The sequence below is a fragment of the Ailuropoda melanoleuca genome, chromosome 16 (genome assembly GCF_002007445.2).
Source record: "Ailuropoda melanoleuca isolate Jingjing chromosome 16, ASM200744v2, whole genome shotgun sequence".
Classification (NCBI taxonomy): Eukaryota; Metazoa; Chordata; class Mammalia; order Carnivora; family Ursidae; genus Ailuropoda; species Ailuropoda melanoleuca.
Genome location: NC_048233.1, coordinates 76,043,675 through 76,060,981, shown reverse-complemented (window position 1 = coordinate 76,060,981; position 17,307 = coordinate 76,043,675). Strand labels below are relative to the sequence as shown.

Sequence of the window (17,307 nt, the reverse complement as noted above, 5' to 3'; positions counted from 1 at the left end):
GATATGTGGAATTTGAGAAACAAGGCAGAGGATCATGGGGGAAGAGAGGAAAAAATGAAACAGGATGAAACCAGAGAGAGACAAAGTATAAGAGACTCTTACATAAAATAAATTAAAATAACTAATTAATTTAAAAAATAAAATTTTCCTGTAGAAATATTTATTTTGAAAGGGAAAAATATCTATATTAAGCTGCTAAGTGGAAAAAAGCAGATTATAAAACCACATGAATAGGATGACTTCAATGTTTGTAAAAGAAAAGAAATATTTGTATATATATATATATTTATACATGCACACATATATATATATATATCTTAAAATTGTAAAATCATAAATGTTATCAGTGATTATTTCATACACCAAAAACACACCAAAAATTATCAGTGATTATTTCTGGTTGACAGTTTACTTTGTGATTTTCTTCTTTTTGCTTGTCTGTGTATTTTATACAATGAATATGCATTACTATCATTATAAATTTTTTAAAGATTTTTCTTAGATAAAAAGAGAAGCAATATTTGGAAGATTTGACATTATAAATTACACTGATTTCCTTTAAGAAACTGTTTCACAGAAAACACAGCCTATTTGCTTACCGGTGCTACTGCAAACTCTCTGGGGCTCCCCTTCAGTCCCATTTGGTCCTTGTGGACGTATTTCAAAATGATACATGGTTCCAGGGGATAAGTCACCAATGACAATACTTTGGTTGGTCGTTGTGTTCGCCTGAGATTTTCCAGTTCCATTCTCTGTGGTAAGTATCTTAAAGAAATCCGAGTCATTGCTCCACCAAGCTAAGCCAATTGCCCTCGTGCTGACATTCGTCACTCGAAAGTCAGAAACTGGACCAGGGGCTGAGGGAAGAAAGTAAACAACTAGATTAAGAACCTATTTCTCCAGAAGACAAGGGCAACTGAACTTCACAAAAGTATTTACACTGAGATTAAATGCATACTTGGGACACCTGACCTGTCTTTTTCTCTTCTTTGTATTATCATCTACAACACAAGCCCCTCAGAAACTGGTATTTCTGACCATTGAGAAACACTTAGCTATAAGAACATAGAAACTGCATACTTTTTGGTTGTACAAACTCATTCACCAGAAATGAATGAACCTCTGTTTAGGGACATGAAGCAGAGGTTGCTCTTGACTGCTAAAACCGATTTCCTACCCTGCTTTTTCCTTAGTCATACAGCCCCAGATTTTTAGGGGTGTACATTGCCATTGGAAATAAAGACTACATTTCCCAGCCTCCCTTGCTGCTAGATGAGCCATGTGACTAAGTTCTGGCCAATGGGATGTGAGCAGGAGTACTGTCTGACTTCTACGAAGTATCGAAGTATCGTGAAAGCGTGGAGCAGTATCTTCTGCCCCTTGTCCCCCTTGTAGCTGGAGGGTAGACGCAATGGCTAGAGCTCAGGCTGCTTAGCTCTAGAACCGACACTGTGGCTGCTGATCCCAAACTACAGCTCAGAACATACATTTCTGGAGATGCTGTGACAAAGCTGCACCCTTAGGGTAGGAGTCACTGCTGGTCCCAGCGTAAAGCCTGCTCTTCAGCTGTTATGACCTGAATTGTGTCCCCTCAAAATTCATATGTTGAAGTCCTGACCCCCAGTGCCCTCAGAATGTGAGGTACATTTGGAGATAGGGTCTTTAAACAGGTGATTAAGTAAAATGAGGTCATTAGTGTGGTCCCTAATCCAGTATGACTGGGGTCCTTATAAGCCGAGGAGATTAGGACACAGACATGTGCAGACCAAAGGACAACCATGTGAAGACACAAGGAGAAGGCAGCCATCTGCAAGCCAAGGAGAGCAGCCTCAGAGGAAACCCCCATGCATCACTTTGAGCTCAGACTTCTTGCCTCCAGAACTGTGAAAAATAAATTTCTGTTGTTGAAGCTCCCCGGTCTGTGGTATTTTGTTATGGCAGCCCTAGCAAAATAATGCAACAACCGTCCCAATAATTCTACAAACCCTCAGCTCCCAAGATTAAATTCCTTTCGGCTTAAAAAAGCTCATAGCTTCTGTTTCCTGTGATGGAGCCTTGGCTAACAGTCTACCATCCCATCCCGCCTGGCACTGTGCTTCTTTTATGATGACCAAAAAAATAAGACTCCTGTTTTGCTTAAGCCATGCAAACTCGGGAAGTTTTTTGTTACTCACAGCCAAACCTAATCCTAGCTAATAAAGGGATTAAATAGTAAAAAATGTGAAAGATGGAGAAGTGAAAGCAAATTCCATTTACCCCAAAGAGCCAATCCAGAAGACATCTGTAAAAATGCCTAAGGTGTGGGGGAGCGTGGGTGGCTCAGTCAGTTAAGCTCCGACTCTTGCTTTTGGCTCAGGTCACAATCTCAGGGTCCTGAGATCAAGCCCCAGGTCAGGCTCCATGTTGGGCATAAAGCCTGCTTAATATTCTCTCTCTCCCTCTCCCTCTGCCCCTCCCTATGGCTCTCCCCCCACCTCACTCGCGCTCTTAAAAACAAACAAAATGCCTAAGATATGCTTCCTAGGAAGCAACAGACACCCAAGTAAAGCGTTCTGTGAAGTGAGCCCTGGGTCCAGAGCCAGGCACAAGTTTCTGCTCTGCACTTGCTAGCTAATTCTGTGGCCTTGGGCTAAACATTCCGCTGCACTGGGCTGCAGCGTTCTGATCTATAAAGCAGGGATCGTAAAGCTCCTGACATGGTACAATACTGATACTATTATACCATATACTGCTGGTAGACCATTATTGTTTTATTTTAATTACTGGACCTTCTTTGGAACAGAAAATTTTTTATTTGCTGCCTATCATCTTATCTTTAAGGCACAGTTAAGCAAAGAAAGGATGAGATATATCTGTGCCCTGCTTCATTATAATGTCAGTATCCAAAAGACAAAGGGACAGGAATATCCAGGTTCTTTTTGTCTCCGTGCATCAATTTGCCTCCACCAGACTAGAATGATCATGACAAGCCCAGGTTGGAGTCAAGAAAGCCCAACTGTCTAATCCTACCTCTGCCACTTACCAGGTATGACACCTGCCTACAGCACCTCTCTCACCCGTGGCTTCCTCGTCCATAAAATAAGGCTAACGCCAACCATGTCATAGATTTGTGACCATCACCTGAGACAGTGCAAGGAAAACACGTTGCACAATGCTCAGCATGTGGGGGGGAGGGTCAGTCAATGATCGCCATTACTAGAGCATACATCCCGAGTCCCTGTGGGCTCACACACTGAGCCGTGCTTTCCTTGAGGGCAGGAACAGAGCTCTGTCTCGTGTCTGGGCCTAGCACATAGCAGGCAAGCGAGACAGTTTAGCAAAGCAATGAGTGAACTCACAGGTATACACTTGGAGAAAACCCGACACGCCCTCAGAACCGTTGCCAAGGAAAGGGCGCACTGTGATGTTGTACAAGGTACTGGAGTTGAGAGAAGTGATGATGACCCCCGTCTCACTGGTATTGAGGGTGAAGGAATCAGTTGCCCCAGCAACCTGGATCTCGTAGGTATAGACAGCGGACGACTCATTATCGTTGATTTTCCAGCTCAGGGTCATGTTCGTTGCACTGATGTTCACAACTTTAAGGTCAAAAACTTGACTGGCAACTGTGAAGACACATAAGGAGTTAACAGTAACCAGAATGGCCAAGTCAGAGAGAGAGAGAGAGCAAAACCATCATCAGGGCCTGTCATCTAATGTAAGAAATAGTCTCAGTGACTGCGCCTTCCTATCCTACACCATTTACCCACAACCACAACATGTAAGTATGGGGGTCCCAGCAAATGGCGGCATCATCATCATCAGTGAAAAACAACCTGGCCAATTGCAACTTGCATAGTTAGTCTTTGTTCTTTTTGTGCATTTACTCTTAGAGCTGCGACAGGTTCCTCAAACAATAACATGGACTCTACTCATGCCTGCCCAGGTGCTGGGGTGACCCAGAAACCCTCTCAAGCATCTATCCACCCAGAATGAACTATACGGGATCAATTAAAGATCACACACTTCAGCATGAGGCAGGTCCAGGTTCCAAGGTTAGTTCTGCGTTAACAGCTGGGTAGATCTTAGGAAAATCACTTGAGCTCAGTTTCCTCATCTGTAAAACTGGGGTAACACTCCTAACCTCAAGAAAAGATACCACAGGGGCGCCTGGGTGGCTCAGTCGTTAGGCGTCTGCCTTTGATTCAGGGCGTGATCCCAGAGTCCTGGAATCGAGCCCCACATCAGGCTCCTCCACTGGGAGCCTGCTTCTTCCTCTCCCACTCCCACTGCCTGTGTTCCCTCTCTCTCTGGCTGTCTCTTTCTCTATCAAATAAATAAATGAAATGAAAGAAAGAAAGGAAAGGAAAGAAAGGAAAGAAAGAAAGAAAGAAGAAAGAAAGAAAGAAAGAAAGAAAGAAAGAAAGAAAGAAAGAAANTCTCTGGCTGTCTCTTTCTCTAGCAAATAAATAAATAAAATGAAAAGAAAGAAAGAAAGAAAGAAAGAAAGAAAGAAAGAAAGAAAAAGAAAAAAAGAAAAGATACCACAGAATTCCAGTTATTTGCCACTTGCTCACCCCACGCTCCCAATCCATCCTCCATCCTTCTCCTGCCTTCTCTGTGCCCCGGGGGGCGGGGGGAACTCACTCCTACGCACTGCATCCCTGGGCCTGGGGTAGGGGGGGCCCTGCCAGATGGCCTGGGATCTGGTTCCACCTCCAGACCCAGTGAGCTGGCTACCTAGAGGTGGAGGAGAAGGCAGTCGAGGCTTCCTCCCACTGCCTCTGCTCTGGGTTGCTGTTCTGGCTTGGCTGCTTCCTTCACTGCCCCAGCCCTCACCGGGCTCCAGAAGCCCCACTTCTTCCCCCTTGCTCTTCAGCCTTAGAGGTGACTTTCTACCACAACTAGTCTCAGGGGTCTCGACAATGCTCTGATGATTTCCTTAACCCCATCCCACCTAACTAGTCACTTGAAAAATGCCTGGTATGATACATGTATGTGCGTGTGTACGTATATGTACATACGTATATGTCTACGTATATATACACACGCATGCCACATAGAGAGGGTGAAGGTTACTATCATTTTTATTTATCAAGTGCTAGGATAGCTCAACACAAACCAGGCTGTGTGCATCCATATGACCGAGAGCCTAAAACATAATCACTATTACTTTAATTCTGCTCAAACTACTTTAAAAGCGGGGAACCCAAGACCCACACTAATCCACAAAACCCCTTTTAGCAAATCAAGCAAAGGGTCTTTGGATGGATCCAGCTCTGGGGTACGTTGCTTGGCAAGGGGGCCATTCACCCTCTTGCATAAGCATCTTGCATGTAGGACAGCCCCACCGCTGTCAAAGGCACCCCTGGAGGGCCCATTCCTCCCCCTCCTCCAACCTGACCCACCCTCTACCAAGCCCTCCCACCTGCCAATCTGCTGGGTCCCTGAGGGACCTTCACCCACAATGTTGCCTCAATGGACATGTCTTCCTCCCTCTCTCTGTTTATCCAAATCCTATTCTCTCTTCAAAGCAAGTTCAAATCCTGCCTATAGCAGAGACCTTCCCTTGGGATTTGATGTGAAAATCGTGCTCCAGACTTCCAACGCCCAGAGCACTCCGTGGGCAGCTGCCGTGGACAATGGTCACGTGTTCCCTCTGCAGCACCCAACCCCCCTTCCAAACAGCACCCCAATTCTCCCTGGTGAGAGGAAGTATCTGGCATCCATGTACAAGCTGGGGGGCAGTGCTTTCCCTCCCCAACACAGCCATCCAGGAAGCAGGAATGTGATACCTTCTCCACCGTGGGACTTTGCTGATGGTCCAGTGTGATCCAGCCTTCCAGAGTTTACTGGATACTAGTCTCATTTTCTGCCCTGTGTCACCCAGCCCCCACCCCTCTATTCTATGGGTCTCTGGCAGCCTTTGAGAACAGATACACTTTTGGATCAGGTAACCAGAGTTACTTCATGCTGCCTCAGCCAACTGCCTGAGGGTGATGCTGGTGCGACATTTATTTCTGAGCCCACGGGGCCTGACCACGTGCCTCTCAATGCATGTGTCTCTCTCAACTCCCCATCTGCACACACATCCCATCAGGGAGGAACCATGCACTTCTTTGCTCCCTCATCAGCACCAATCCAAAACAGAGTGGGAGTACCACTAACTTACAGGTAGGAAGCAGCAATGTGCATGCCAGCAAGCTTCAACAGAAAGACCAGGATGTGTTCCAAGCTTGGGCAAAAAAAATTAAAAACTTGTGTGCTTATCTGAAGGGGAAAGTAATTAACCAACCACGACAACATGAATATCTACTAGTAAGAGAAAACTCTTATACCAGTTTGTCTCACTGGTTCATGGGCAAAGGCACGAGGTAGCACCTGGCGTTTGCACATAACAGCGGCTCAACACGCTTTACTGAGCGGAAAGAACAAGAATGAAGCGTCTTGGCTGCAGAGTGGAGAAGAAACTCACCAGGTCCGCTCTATCCAAAACCTCTTCCAGAAAACTCCCTCTGACAACAAAACCGAGTGTGAAGCAAGAGATCATTGAGAACCAGAATCACGGAGGACCAAACTTTGTGTGAGAAAACTCTGGCTGAAGACATTCCACAAAATTCAACGTACCTGTCCTGAAAGTCACGTTCTGGGGCTGTCCTTCTGTGCCGTCTGCTGCTTGAGAATAAACAGTGGCCTTGTACTGCGTGTTGGACTTCAACCCGAACAGCAGGACTTCCGTGTCTCGGGTCAGAGGATGGTAAGAAGACAAGGCTGTAGTTTCGAAGTGGTATTTATACACCTGGGCGCTGGGGGTCCTGGGCTGCTGGGAGGAGCTCTCTGTGTTGTTGGCATCTGTTTCAAACACAAAAGTCAAATACGTTAACTGCAACGGAAGCCCAGTCCTGTCCCCCTGCAGCACCTGCCCCACGAGAGGCGCATCAGACAGTGTCCGCAGCACGTACTCCACAAATTCTTCCCTTCCTTCCCCTGAGACAGACACATCCTCCCACAAAAGCCCTGATTTTTGGCAGATATTTTACTTTCTACTTTCATCCCAGGTACCACTAGATATCTGTGTTTCTCTTTGCAACTCAGCGGTTTGCAGCTCTTCCCCTTCTTTCAGGAAATCTTCTCCCACCCGGCTCCAAACGTGGTCATCCCGGAACAGCCACAGGACTCAAACCTGGCTAAGCAGAGCCCACTCTAGAAACTTCTCCCCTGGGCCAGACCCCTTCTGATAGCGGGTGAAACAGGGCACCTGCAGGTAGACATTTCCCCCTGAGCTGTGTGGTGGGAGCCACTCTGACCACAAGGCTGGTACAGAAGGAACCAGGAAGAGGAGATGGGAGTTCCCTTGTCTCTTTCTTCAAGGCCTTGCTGCCACAATGCGAAAACAGACATGAGCCAGTAAGTTGCTCTCCTAGCCCGAGCTACTTAAAGTCTGGTTTCTGTCACTTGCAGTCAAGAATCCTAACACCAGCTTTGTAGTCCCGTTTCCTTACATGTAAAATGGGAATTAAGTACTTGTTCTTCTCGATCCACAGGGTTACCTCTGAAAATGCTTAAAATCTGCAAATGGCTACTCCACTGGCAATGCAGACAATGTCTGCTAGACTCACTTGCTAAGCATCCCTTTTTTCAGTGGACGTGGCAAGTTCCTCCTATGGTCCTACTTGATTTAACACATCTGTTATTTGTTCAACAGTAAGTTTAAAGAGCTAAAGGGGCCAGCTCCTTTCCGGGACGCCAGACTCAAAAAGTTTCAACCCCCATTACCATTCCGAGCCCCAGCGATCTGATCTGTAAAATAAGAACATTTCCCCCTTCTTCATACAAATGTAGGGTCAAACTAAAATGTGGAGGAAAGCTCTCTATACATTCTAAAACTCTACAGAAATGCAACAATGACATTTCTTAAAACTATTAAGCCACTGAAAGTCAAAACCAGCAAGGCAGACGAGAAGCACACCTTTGTAACTCACCTAAAACACTGTTCATGACCAAGGACTCTCTCTGTTCATTTGGTTCTAAAAGAGACAGGGTGACCTTGTGTCGAGTCCCTGGTGTCAGGCCCGATATATTGACCACTAAGTCTTGAGTCCACTCCTTCGGACTTCCGATGCCTTCAAGGAGCAGTCGGCAGGCAGCAGTGCCATTGGCATTCTCCCAGGTAAGAGTAGCTTGCGTCACCCCCACGAAGGACACGTGAAGACCAGAAATTGGACTCGGCTCTATTTTAAAAACACACAATGGGCATTGATGGAACAAGATATCTGCAGTCACCTTTCGTTAAGAATGACTGGGGTCACTAATGTTTCAATGTGACTCACTAAAAATATTTTCTTGATACCGGGGTCCAGGGCAAGTCGGTCATTTCACAGCAGGAAAAAGCATCTATAGCATTATGGGGAGAAGAATACACCTATAGCCAAGGGCTTTTAGGATCTGTAGTATTCTCAACAGGTCACATCAATGGTAATTTGACACTCTTTGAAACTGTCTTCGAAATTGTCAAACAGCAGCATTTGATCATATTTGTTTGGGGCATTAGGAACAAAGCACCAAACAAAGTGATTGTTTGCTACCGGTAAAGGTCTTGAATCAAGATAATACAAATCATATCACTTCAGAGCACCCAGACATCATTTTAACTAAGGAGCTCCTCCCTGTGTTTCAACCCCCAATCTATCCCCTCGCCATTCTTTCCATCCCCTTATTTGGCTAGCTGTGACAGAAACCAGCCATTTCGGCCAACATGACATCTACTCCCTTCATTCTGGAGATGGCAAGGTAGAAAGACTGAGAGGCGGACTGAGCTCAAGAACACACATCCCTGGTGGCATCAGGGACATTAGAACCCAAGGCTCCAGCGCTGAGCACACAAGGCATGGCTTGTGCCGCAGGTACAGCAAACCCCCGCCCCAGGTCTGCAGGCGCGAAACTCCATGGAAGGCTTGGAGGGCTCTGCAGCGAGCTAATCCACTCTGTGATGCTACCCTTCCCATCAAACATTTCGGGTCCAAAAATTTCTAAATGGGGTCACTCCTGCATCCTTTAAGTTTGGAAAAGAAATGTAACAGCCATCACGTAGCCAGCGAAGGACTCTGGGTCACTGTCAGCAGCTTCAGCGCACCGTGGTTCTCTAGAGCCAGGCTCCCTGGGTTCCTGCCACTTCGTGCTCCATCACCGAGCCCTCAGATCAAACCTACCTCCTCGGCATTAACAGTGTATCACTGTGGCCCTCAGGGTTACTGTGAGGACAGGATAATGTATTAAGAACAGCTAAGCACATAGTACGTGCTCAGTAAATAGTAGCTGATGAACAAAGCCTTGTCCCAGGGACTTTCTGGTAGAGCGACACTGGGTGCTTCTTGCTACCTCTCCACCTCCTCTTTCCAGTGGTCACCAATGCTGCGTTCCCTTGTCCCCATCACCATTTCTAAATTCTGTCTTTTTCTTCCTCCTCTGCTCTCTTCGTCTTCTCCCTGCCCTCTCCTCCTGCTCTTCTCTCTTTCATAATATAGCAGACCTTTATCATAGGGTTTTCTGCCCTAAAACTCTGCTCTGAGGAGCTCCAAGCGTTTTATGAGGGTACCTGTGATACCCCACCCCTGTAGCTCCTCTCCTTCCAGTTCTTTTTACTTATTGGGCTTCTGGGCAAGATTTTATTATTTAAAGAAATTGTTTCCTGGCTTTAAAAAAAAAAAAAACCCTGCTGACAACCACTGGTTTTGTCTGCCTGTTCCATGTGCTGAAAGCACCGTGCTAAGCAGGTGGTCACTTCAAGACATGGGCTCCAAGAGGTCAAGCTCCCATGGCCCTCACCAAAGAGATTATGTCCCCAGATCAGAACACCAACAGAGGATCTCATTTTTCAACTGTTGGTTCTTCTCAGCTTAAAAGAGCTTCTCGTCTCTTTTTTATATTTATTTCTTTTCAGCTTAAAAAAGAGAGAGCAAGCTAAATTTGTAGCTATAACACGTGGCTCAGGGTACTGACATCTAAGCTAAATAAAAATCTAAACCTTACCAAATGTCAGAGGGCTATTATTTCACTTGAAACATGCATTCCTCTATAAAGTAAACCAAACTTTCAGGTCTAGCAAAACTCCTGAGGATGCAAACACACCATCAACTTTCCTGCACAGCTTAAAAGAAGCCTACTAATTACTGACACCTTTACAACACATGTCTAATGAGTTCTCTGCTCCCAAGCGTTAGCAGTAAATATTAGCCAATAACAGCACAGGATTTTTAAAACTGGACATTTGGAATTACTTAAAACCTCCCAAAACACCTAGGACCCTAACACCGAATAATCCTGCCGCCTGAACTCCTGGGCTCGAAACAATATAGAATCTTTTCTCCTCTTCCACCGTTAACGAAAACCAATCTCTCCCCAACAGGCAACTTGAATGGACAAAGCTCTAGGTACAGGATGAAAAGGAACGGTTCACAAGCATTCCTGGGAGCTCATCTTACCTGTTGTGTCACTGATGACCATGGGACTAGTGACTGTTTCTGAAGTGACAAAGGACGTGTACGAAGTTGTTGGGCTGAGGCCTGTGATGCCATCCCCTGTTCGATCTTCAGCAGAGGTGGTCCCCTTCCAGTCCGCCTTGGTCCCTTCTATACTCACATACTCAGGAGCAGTGCTGCCCGTGTTTTCCCAGGTTGTGGTCACACTGGTTGTATTGTTGAAAACAGCTTCAATGTCAAACACAAACATGGGTTCCACTTAAATAATGTTTCCCAAAGGACAGCAAAAATTATATTTAAAAAAGAAATGTAAGCCCAGGTAGCTCAATCTGCCTTTGGCTCAGGTCATGATCCCAGAATCCTGGGATCAAGCCTCCACGTCAGACTTCCTGCTCAGTGGGGAGTCTGCTTCTCCCTCTGCTCCCCGCCCCATGCACTCTCTCTCTCAAATAAATGAAAGAAAGAAAGAAAGAAAGAAAGAAAGAAAGAAAGAAAGAAAGAAAAAAGAGAAGAGGAGAAGAGAAGAGAAGAGAAGAGAAGAGAAGAGAAGAGAAGAGAAGAGAAGAGAAGAGAAGAGAAAAAAGAAAAGAGAAGAGTCAGGACTGCTCTGCATGTCTACTTTTCAGAAGTGAATTGTACAATCACAGAATTTCATTTCCCTTTCTTTGTCTCCTGGACTTTCCTCCAACAAACTAATTTTAGATACATCTACATACAAGCATGCACGTGTGTGAGACAGAGGCTTTAAAACAGAGACAAAAATGACAGAGATCAGCAATGTTGGCTCTGACTTGAATATGGATGAAATCTATATAGAAGCTGATACCAAAAAAGACTGAAGATGCAAAAGGAGTCTCTCCTGTCATTCTTAGAAAACACTGCCCATGGAGAGGTCTTACAAGATGCAGACGCTAATTTTTTTGCCAAACCCTGATATTAGAACACTCTGCCATTTTCGGGCACTAAGATGGCATGAGACAGAATGACATGAAGAGAATTCAGACCTGGACACGAGGACCTCCTCCACCTTTAGTTGTGTGACCTGGAATGGGTCCCTTAGAACCTCTCCTCCTCGGGTTCCTCTGTTGTCAGCTCTAATACACTATTTTAAACATAAAGGACTGTTTTTAAGGTACCATGATATGCTAACCAAGGTCACTGGATTTGGACATTTATAAAATCCGAGTCCCATCCTGCTGGTCGTTACCATGTGATTTTACTCAAAGTCCTAGGAGAGCATTCTCATTATTTCATTGCTATGATTCACAGACTGCTTAGTTTGTGTTTCATTTTTCTTTCCTGTGTCTGAGGCTTCAGCTGTGATCTGTGACATTCATCTTAGTAAGGCGCCAGGAAGCTCTTCAGTGATAAATGTGACCAATCTGAGTAGCCAGAAAGAGTGGTCACACAAACTAACAAAATGGCACCTCCCACTACATACTCGCAATACAACAGGTTTTTATTACGATTTTAAAAATGAATCATAGTTCCTTCATCTTCTCTTCTCCTGCTTTAAAATACTACCTCGATGCATAGAGGTTTTCTTCTTTGCCACCAATGATTCAAGTCTGTACAAGGCACCTACCAGCTTATTTACCAAACTGATTAACAAGAAAAAGCAACTGCAGAGCTCTTCCCTTTGTTTTTACAGACTTTGCATAATCACTGTTATTAATTGAGATTGGCTTTATTGGAAGGTTTCAGCAAGATCTGCCCCCTTCCTGCGGCAATGGAAGAACATTCTAATTATTTTATCTCAGTGGTTCACAGACTTTGGGATTTTACCAATCAGGAAAAAAAAAGTTCCCAAATTTTGAGGACAGATAAAAGCTACCGATTTTTATTTATTCTAAAAGGTACATTTTTGAAAAATGACCAAATACTGTTATCTTTATTTCTTATAGTAACAAATTATGACCCAAAAAATTAGTAAGGACATAATTGCAGAATAAATGGTGCTTTCAATTAAATACTTTTAGCTTCCCTTAAAACTTCCTATCATAGCCTTATTCTTCTCATTTTCCTCTAGACCAGGGAGAACTTCAATGGTCCAACACGAGTTAGAAACCAGGACTCAGCCCTCCATATGGAAGCAAAATATACAGAAGGCTACGTCTGGTTTTCCAAAGGTTACACAAACCCTGTACACCACTTTAAAAATCATGGAGCAATGTAGCAACCCAAAAAAATACTTATGGGATGGCAGCATATAAATATAAATCATACTGCCTTATGAGAACTAAGTCTTTTTTAAAAATCACCCACAGATGTAGGCTGGAGGGGGGAAAATCACAGAAAATATAAAATTTTTTGTCAAAGTTGCTCAATTGATTGAAATGTTTTTTTCACTTGCTGTTGCCACAGTCACTCCAGTTCTAAAGAAAAACTGGAAACCAAGCGAGTTTGAACAAATTAGCATTTTCTGTGATTTTTCACATTGCTGTGAGTGCCGCTATGTCCATTAGGGGGCGGTAGCGAACAACACAAGAGAAAGAAGAGAAGGACGTGGTACTTACAGTCACCTGCGCACGCCATCTGTAACAGAAAAAGAAAACGGAAGTCAGCGCATTCGTTCAGCCATGGAAAATGCAAATCAGGAATAAAACAGTTGAGAATTTAATAATGGGGAGGGGGTGTTAACCAGTACGTTAAAAAAGGCCCACTGGCAGGGATTAGGGTGCGAGGACATTGAATAAGGGAAGTCGGTGAAACCTGAGGTCGGTTACAAACAATGGATTAACTCGGTTATATGGAGGCGGAGCCATCCAGTGTTCTTGCCCACAGATAAAGCCAACACGGGAGCAGCTCCCCAGATCAGCACTCCCTCCTGCCACCACATCAGGAATGGAGGCAGAAGGACAGGTAATTGGAGTCGAGAATCTCTAGGGCAAGAACGAAGAAAAGCAGGACCGTGACACCCCCTCCCCAGAGCCATTTTCAGGTCACAGGTACAGAACGTAAAGCCAGGTGCGTAAGAGAAGGAATCTGCTGGGTTCGGGATTTTTGTGGTGCAAAAATCCAGCTTCTTCCTTCTACCGGTAGATGGCAGTAATCTTTTTTTTTCTTAATTATATGGCATGCACCTTTGCACGAGTGTTTGAAACAGAGCAACGTTAAAGATTATTTATTTAGTTGAGTGTCTCAGTCTGCCATCTTTAGATCCCTGGAAGGTCCTCACAGCTATTCATCACGATCCATAAATTATTTCCCCCATATTTTAAAAACCTAAAATAATTTGAGGTTGTACATTCTACTGTTTAGTAAACACACCTTTTTTGGTTAAAGGGATTTTTCAAAGTATGGCCCTCATGAAAAGTAAAATAATCAAAAGAGATTCTAGTGTGAAAAAAATGTCCTCCAGCTTCCTATCACACTTAGAATAAAATCCAAACTCTTAACCACAGCCCCGTAATCTCATCATGCCCTTTGCAACGTTCCTGAAGCTGGTTCTCTCTTACAGCCTTTACACACTGATTCCTTTCTCCAAAAACACTCCACCCCAGACCTTCCAGAGTCATGGCCTAAAATGCCACCTCTTCAGGGGAGTCCTTCTCCAACCAACCAGTGGAACTTAGCATCCCTGACTCTTTTCTCCTCTGTATTCACCTCAGTTGTCATCAGCCTCCTTCAACTAAAATGTATGCTCGTGAGAACAGAAACCTTGTCTGTGCCCATGCCTAGAATGGTGCACAGAGCAGGCACTCTCTAAATGACACTGACGAAAGGAATGAACCTCTTGTTTTGGAAAGGAAGCAATTCCTAAGGCCCAGAGGAGGGAGAAGACTTGCCCCAAGCTCCTACAGCAAGGCCAAGGCCCAGGCCTTTCAGGGCCAGAAGCCTGAGTACCCCACCCAACCCAACCCAAAGGAAATATCCTTTGCGCTTACCAAATGGAGAAGGTGAAGACCACATTCATTCTCATCTCGAGGGTTAGGCCAACGAAAAGAAAGGTCTGCTCCCCAGCCTGTCTCCCAAGGGCCCAGGCACCAGTTCTCAAAAGAATCTAAGCATTCCTCCTCGTTCTTCACTCACCACAATCTCGGGGCCCATGTCCTGCTACTTTTCCCTTCCTACCACCGCCCACTTTCCATTTCTACCCCCGGCCCCCACCCTCAAGCCTGCACTCTTCCAGCTCATCTTCCTGCATCCAGCCCCTGACATCCATCCATGCCCATCAATCCTCTAGTCCCTGATGGACCACAGGAGAGAGAAAGACAAGCACCAGGTTGCTAAGCAAGTCAGCACATGGCAGTAAGCTTCCCCCTTTTTTCTTTGCCCAGCAATCAGAAAACATAAACTACCCAACCTAATGACTCTAGACTGGCCCATCCTAGCCCCTTGCAATATTACTATGTACTCACATGCACCTCTATGTGTCGTATCCTGAACTGGAAGCCATTCGGTCAACCATCCACCCAAATATCGCTTACAAACATGGACGATCTGGACCTGCCCTCAAACTGTTTTTAGAAAGTAAGGAAGGAAGACGTGTCTATAATTAAGTAATTGAAGGTAGAGTAGAAAGCACTGACAACTCACCGAACCAGCGATTCTCGAGCACCCGCATGGGCCCAGCAGCGTAAGGCCCCAGCGTGGAGGCAGACAGCCTCTATGCCATGTGGGGCTCGCAGCTGGGGGTGGGGGGAGCAGGCGAACCGAACCACAGGAGGACAGACGGAAGGTACCCCATTCGCTGAGGGAAGTCAGAGGAGGGCGTACATGGAGGCAAAGGGTGCCTGTGCATTCCGAGCTGTGTCCTATACAGCCCTAGACTCAGTAAACACGGGCTGATGGTCATTACATGGGACAACGTGCCAAACAGCTCTGAGTTCTAGAGGTGAAAGGGCAAGAGTCACCATCAATAGGCACAGAGCTTGACTGTCAGGCACTGTTCCAAGTGCTTTCAGATATTAACTCACTTAATGCTCCAAACAACCCTAAATGTAGGAACAGGTCCCTATGGGCTGTTGAGCTGCAGGGTCTGGACTTGAACCCAGGCAGCCTGACTCCAGGGTCCCCGTCCTTAACCACTAGCTACCTACCCTGCCTCCCCATGTAGAGCAACTGGTGAGAAATATACTAGGACTTCAGGAAGGTTTAAAAACCAATTTCAAAAGCTATCCGTGTCACCTTTCTTCCCTCTACCTTCCAAAAACTCCAGCAAGCAAAGGAAGAGGGTTCTTGACAAATCTGGGTTACTGTTTCTCTTGGCAGCCCGCCCACAGGTGCCAGGTGAACACAGCAGCCATGTCTCTCCGTGGCTCAGCGTGAAAAGATAGCCAGAGCAAACTCACATGGCATCACGCGGCTTCAGTCTCTCCTGGCCTCCCCCCTGCCGTCTTTTCCCTCATCTTGACCTCACTGGCCCTGACTTCCTAAATAAAGCTTCGACACTGTAATCCCTTCCTCAGGACCCGGGGGACCATAAAAAGCCCAGACTAAGACATGGGACAAAGGGAACAAAAAGAAGTCCACAGGGGGCTCTGGGGGGGAAAAGCTTCCTTGCTAATAAAAAGGAATTATATGAAAGATAATAACCATCCTGGCTTGCTGGACTTCATCAGATCTGTCCATGATGTCTGGAGCTGCTGCAGGCTCTGTGTGACAAGGAGGTGAGAAATCACCTACCTGCTGAGGATGGCTGATGAAGAGAAAAGGGCTGGAAATACCTGGATCCTTGTGCTACTAAATCAACCCGTTCCTACATTTGTCCTACCACCAGACTTCTTGCCTGGGGAGATGCAATACCCCTCATTATTTCAGTACTTTTATTTGGGTTGCCTAATATTTAAAACCCAAAGGACACTAGTTGACACAGTAACTACAAAGTAAGGCAGCTAATTTTCACATTAACCCTCATTTTTACAGCTGAAGAACATGAAAGGCCACTGATCTGCGATCCAGGGTCACAGAGCTGATCAGGGAGAAGTAAAACCAGGATGCAAGCCCAGGTCTGCCGGACGCCCAAACTCTTCCACTGACCACAGGAAAAAAAGAATATTGCAAACAATACCCCACAAGACACCCGGCATGGGGGAAATTTGTAAATACTTTTTTAAAGAATACAATCAACAGAAAACTCATCTTTCTAAAATTAGCTCAAAGCCTGTTTGTAGGAGGTGAAATGGGAGGCAACCCACTTCCACAGATTCATACACCAGCACCAAAGTTAACTGCAGAGAAAGGAAGCTGGGGACAACTCCCCAGCAGTGACAGCTAAACATGACGAGTGTAACCTCAGCTCCTTCCCCTTCTAAGAGGATCCAGAACAGCCCTAGTGGTAATAATCCACAAGCCACCCACAGAAATCAGCCTGCCTCCAAGTGCCCTTCCACCACTGCTCCCTAACCCGGCCACCCCAAATCCTGATAGGAAAAGCAAGCAAGCATTCCGTTTTACTTAATCGTCACAACAACCCTATAAAACGGGAATTATAATCCCCACTTTACAGATAGGGACCCTGGGGCTCAGAGTACACAGCCCAAGGTCACGCAGCAGCAGCGAGTCTCCTGGCTAGGGTCACTTGCCCCAGGCATAGGAAGGAGAGATGAAAACAGATGCTTGAGGCTGGAGATAAAACCAGCAATTTCAACTCTCTAACTCCCTCCCTCTTGGCAGAAGTTAAACTAGAGTTAGTATGCGGAGCCAAGCCCAGTGGCAGCAGTACTCAGACTCCAAGATGTGTCCCCTTCTCCTCTGAGGCTCCAGGCTGCTCCTTCCCGGCTTCAGCAGACCCATCTGTAAGAGGGTTGGAAGGGAGCCTGCCTCGTGGCTACAACTCAGGGGACGCCAGAAGTCACAGACCCTGAACCCATGGTTCATAGGTTGATGTCATAGCAGCACTCTACAA

The 17,307-nt window shown here is 45.6% G+C and overlaps 1 protein-coding gene across 2 annotated transcripts in view; it reads right to left on the bottom strand.

Moving 5' to 3' along the window:
- PTPRJ (protein tyrosine phosphatase receptor type J) overlaps nucleotides 1-17,307 on the bottom strand; it is a 119,967-nt gene that overhangs the window by 62,066 nt on the left and 40,594 nt on the right. Inside the window, exons 1-6 of one of the 2 annotated variants that reach the window (XM_034646612.1) lie at nucleotides 16,949-16,953; nucleotides 14,271-14,278; nucleotides 12,974-12,995; nucleotides 10,461-10,685; nucleotides 7,962-8,210; nucleotides 6,607-6,831 (exon numbers count right to left, since the gene is read on the bottom strand). In XM_034646612.1, coding sequence (XP_034502503.1) covers nucleotides 6,607-6,831; nucleotides 7,962-8,210; nucleotides 10,461-10,685; nucleotides 12,974-12,992 — 718 coding nt within the window. In that variant the 5' untranslated portion in view covers nucleotides 12,993-12,995; nucleotides 14,271-14,278; nucleotides 16,949-16,953. Of the gene's footprint in view, nucleotides 1-6,606; nucleotides 6,832-7,961; nucleotides 8,211-10,460; nucleotides 10,686-12,973; nucleotides 12,996-14,270; nucleotides 14,279-16,948; nucleotides 16,954-17,307 lie in introns of those variants that run through there. The other variant, XM_034646611.1, reaches the window with a different exon arrangement.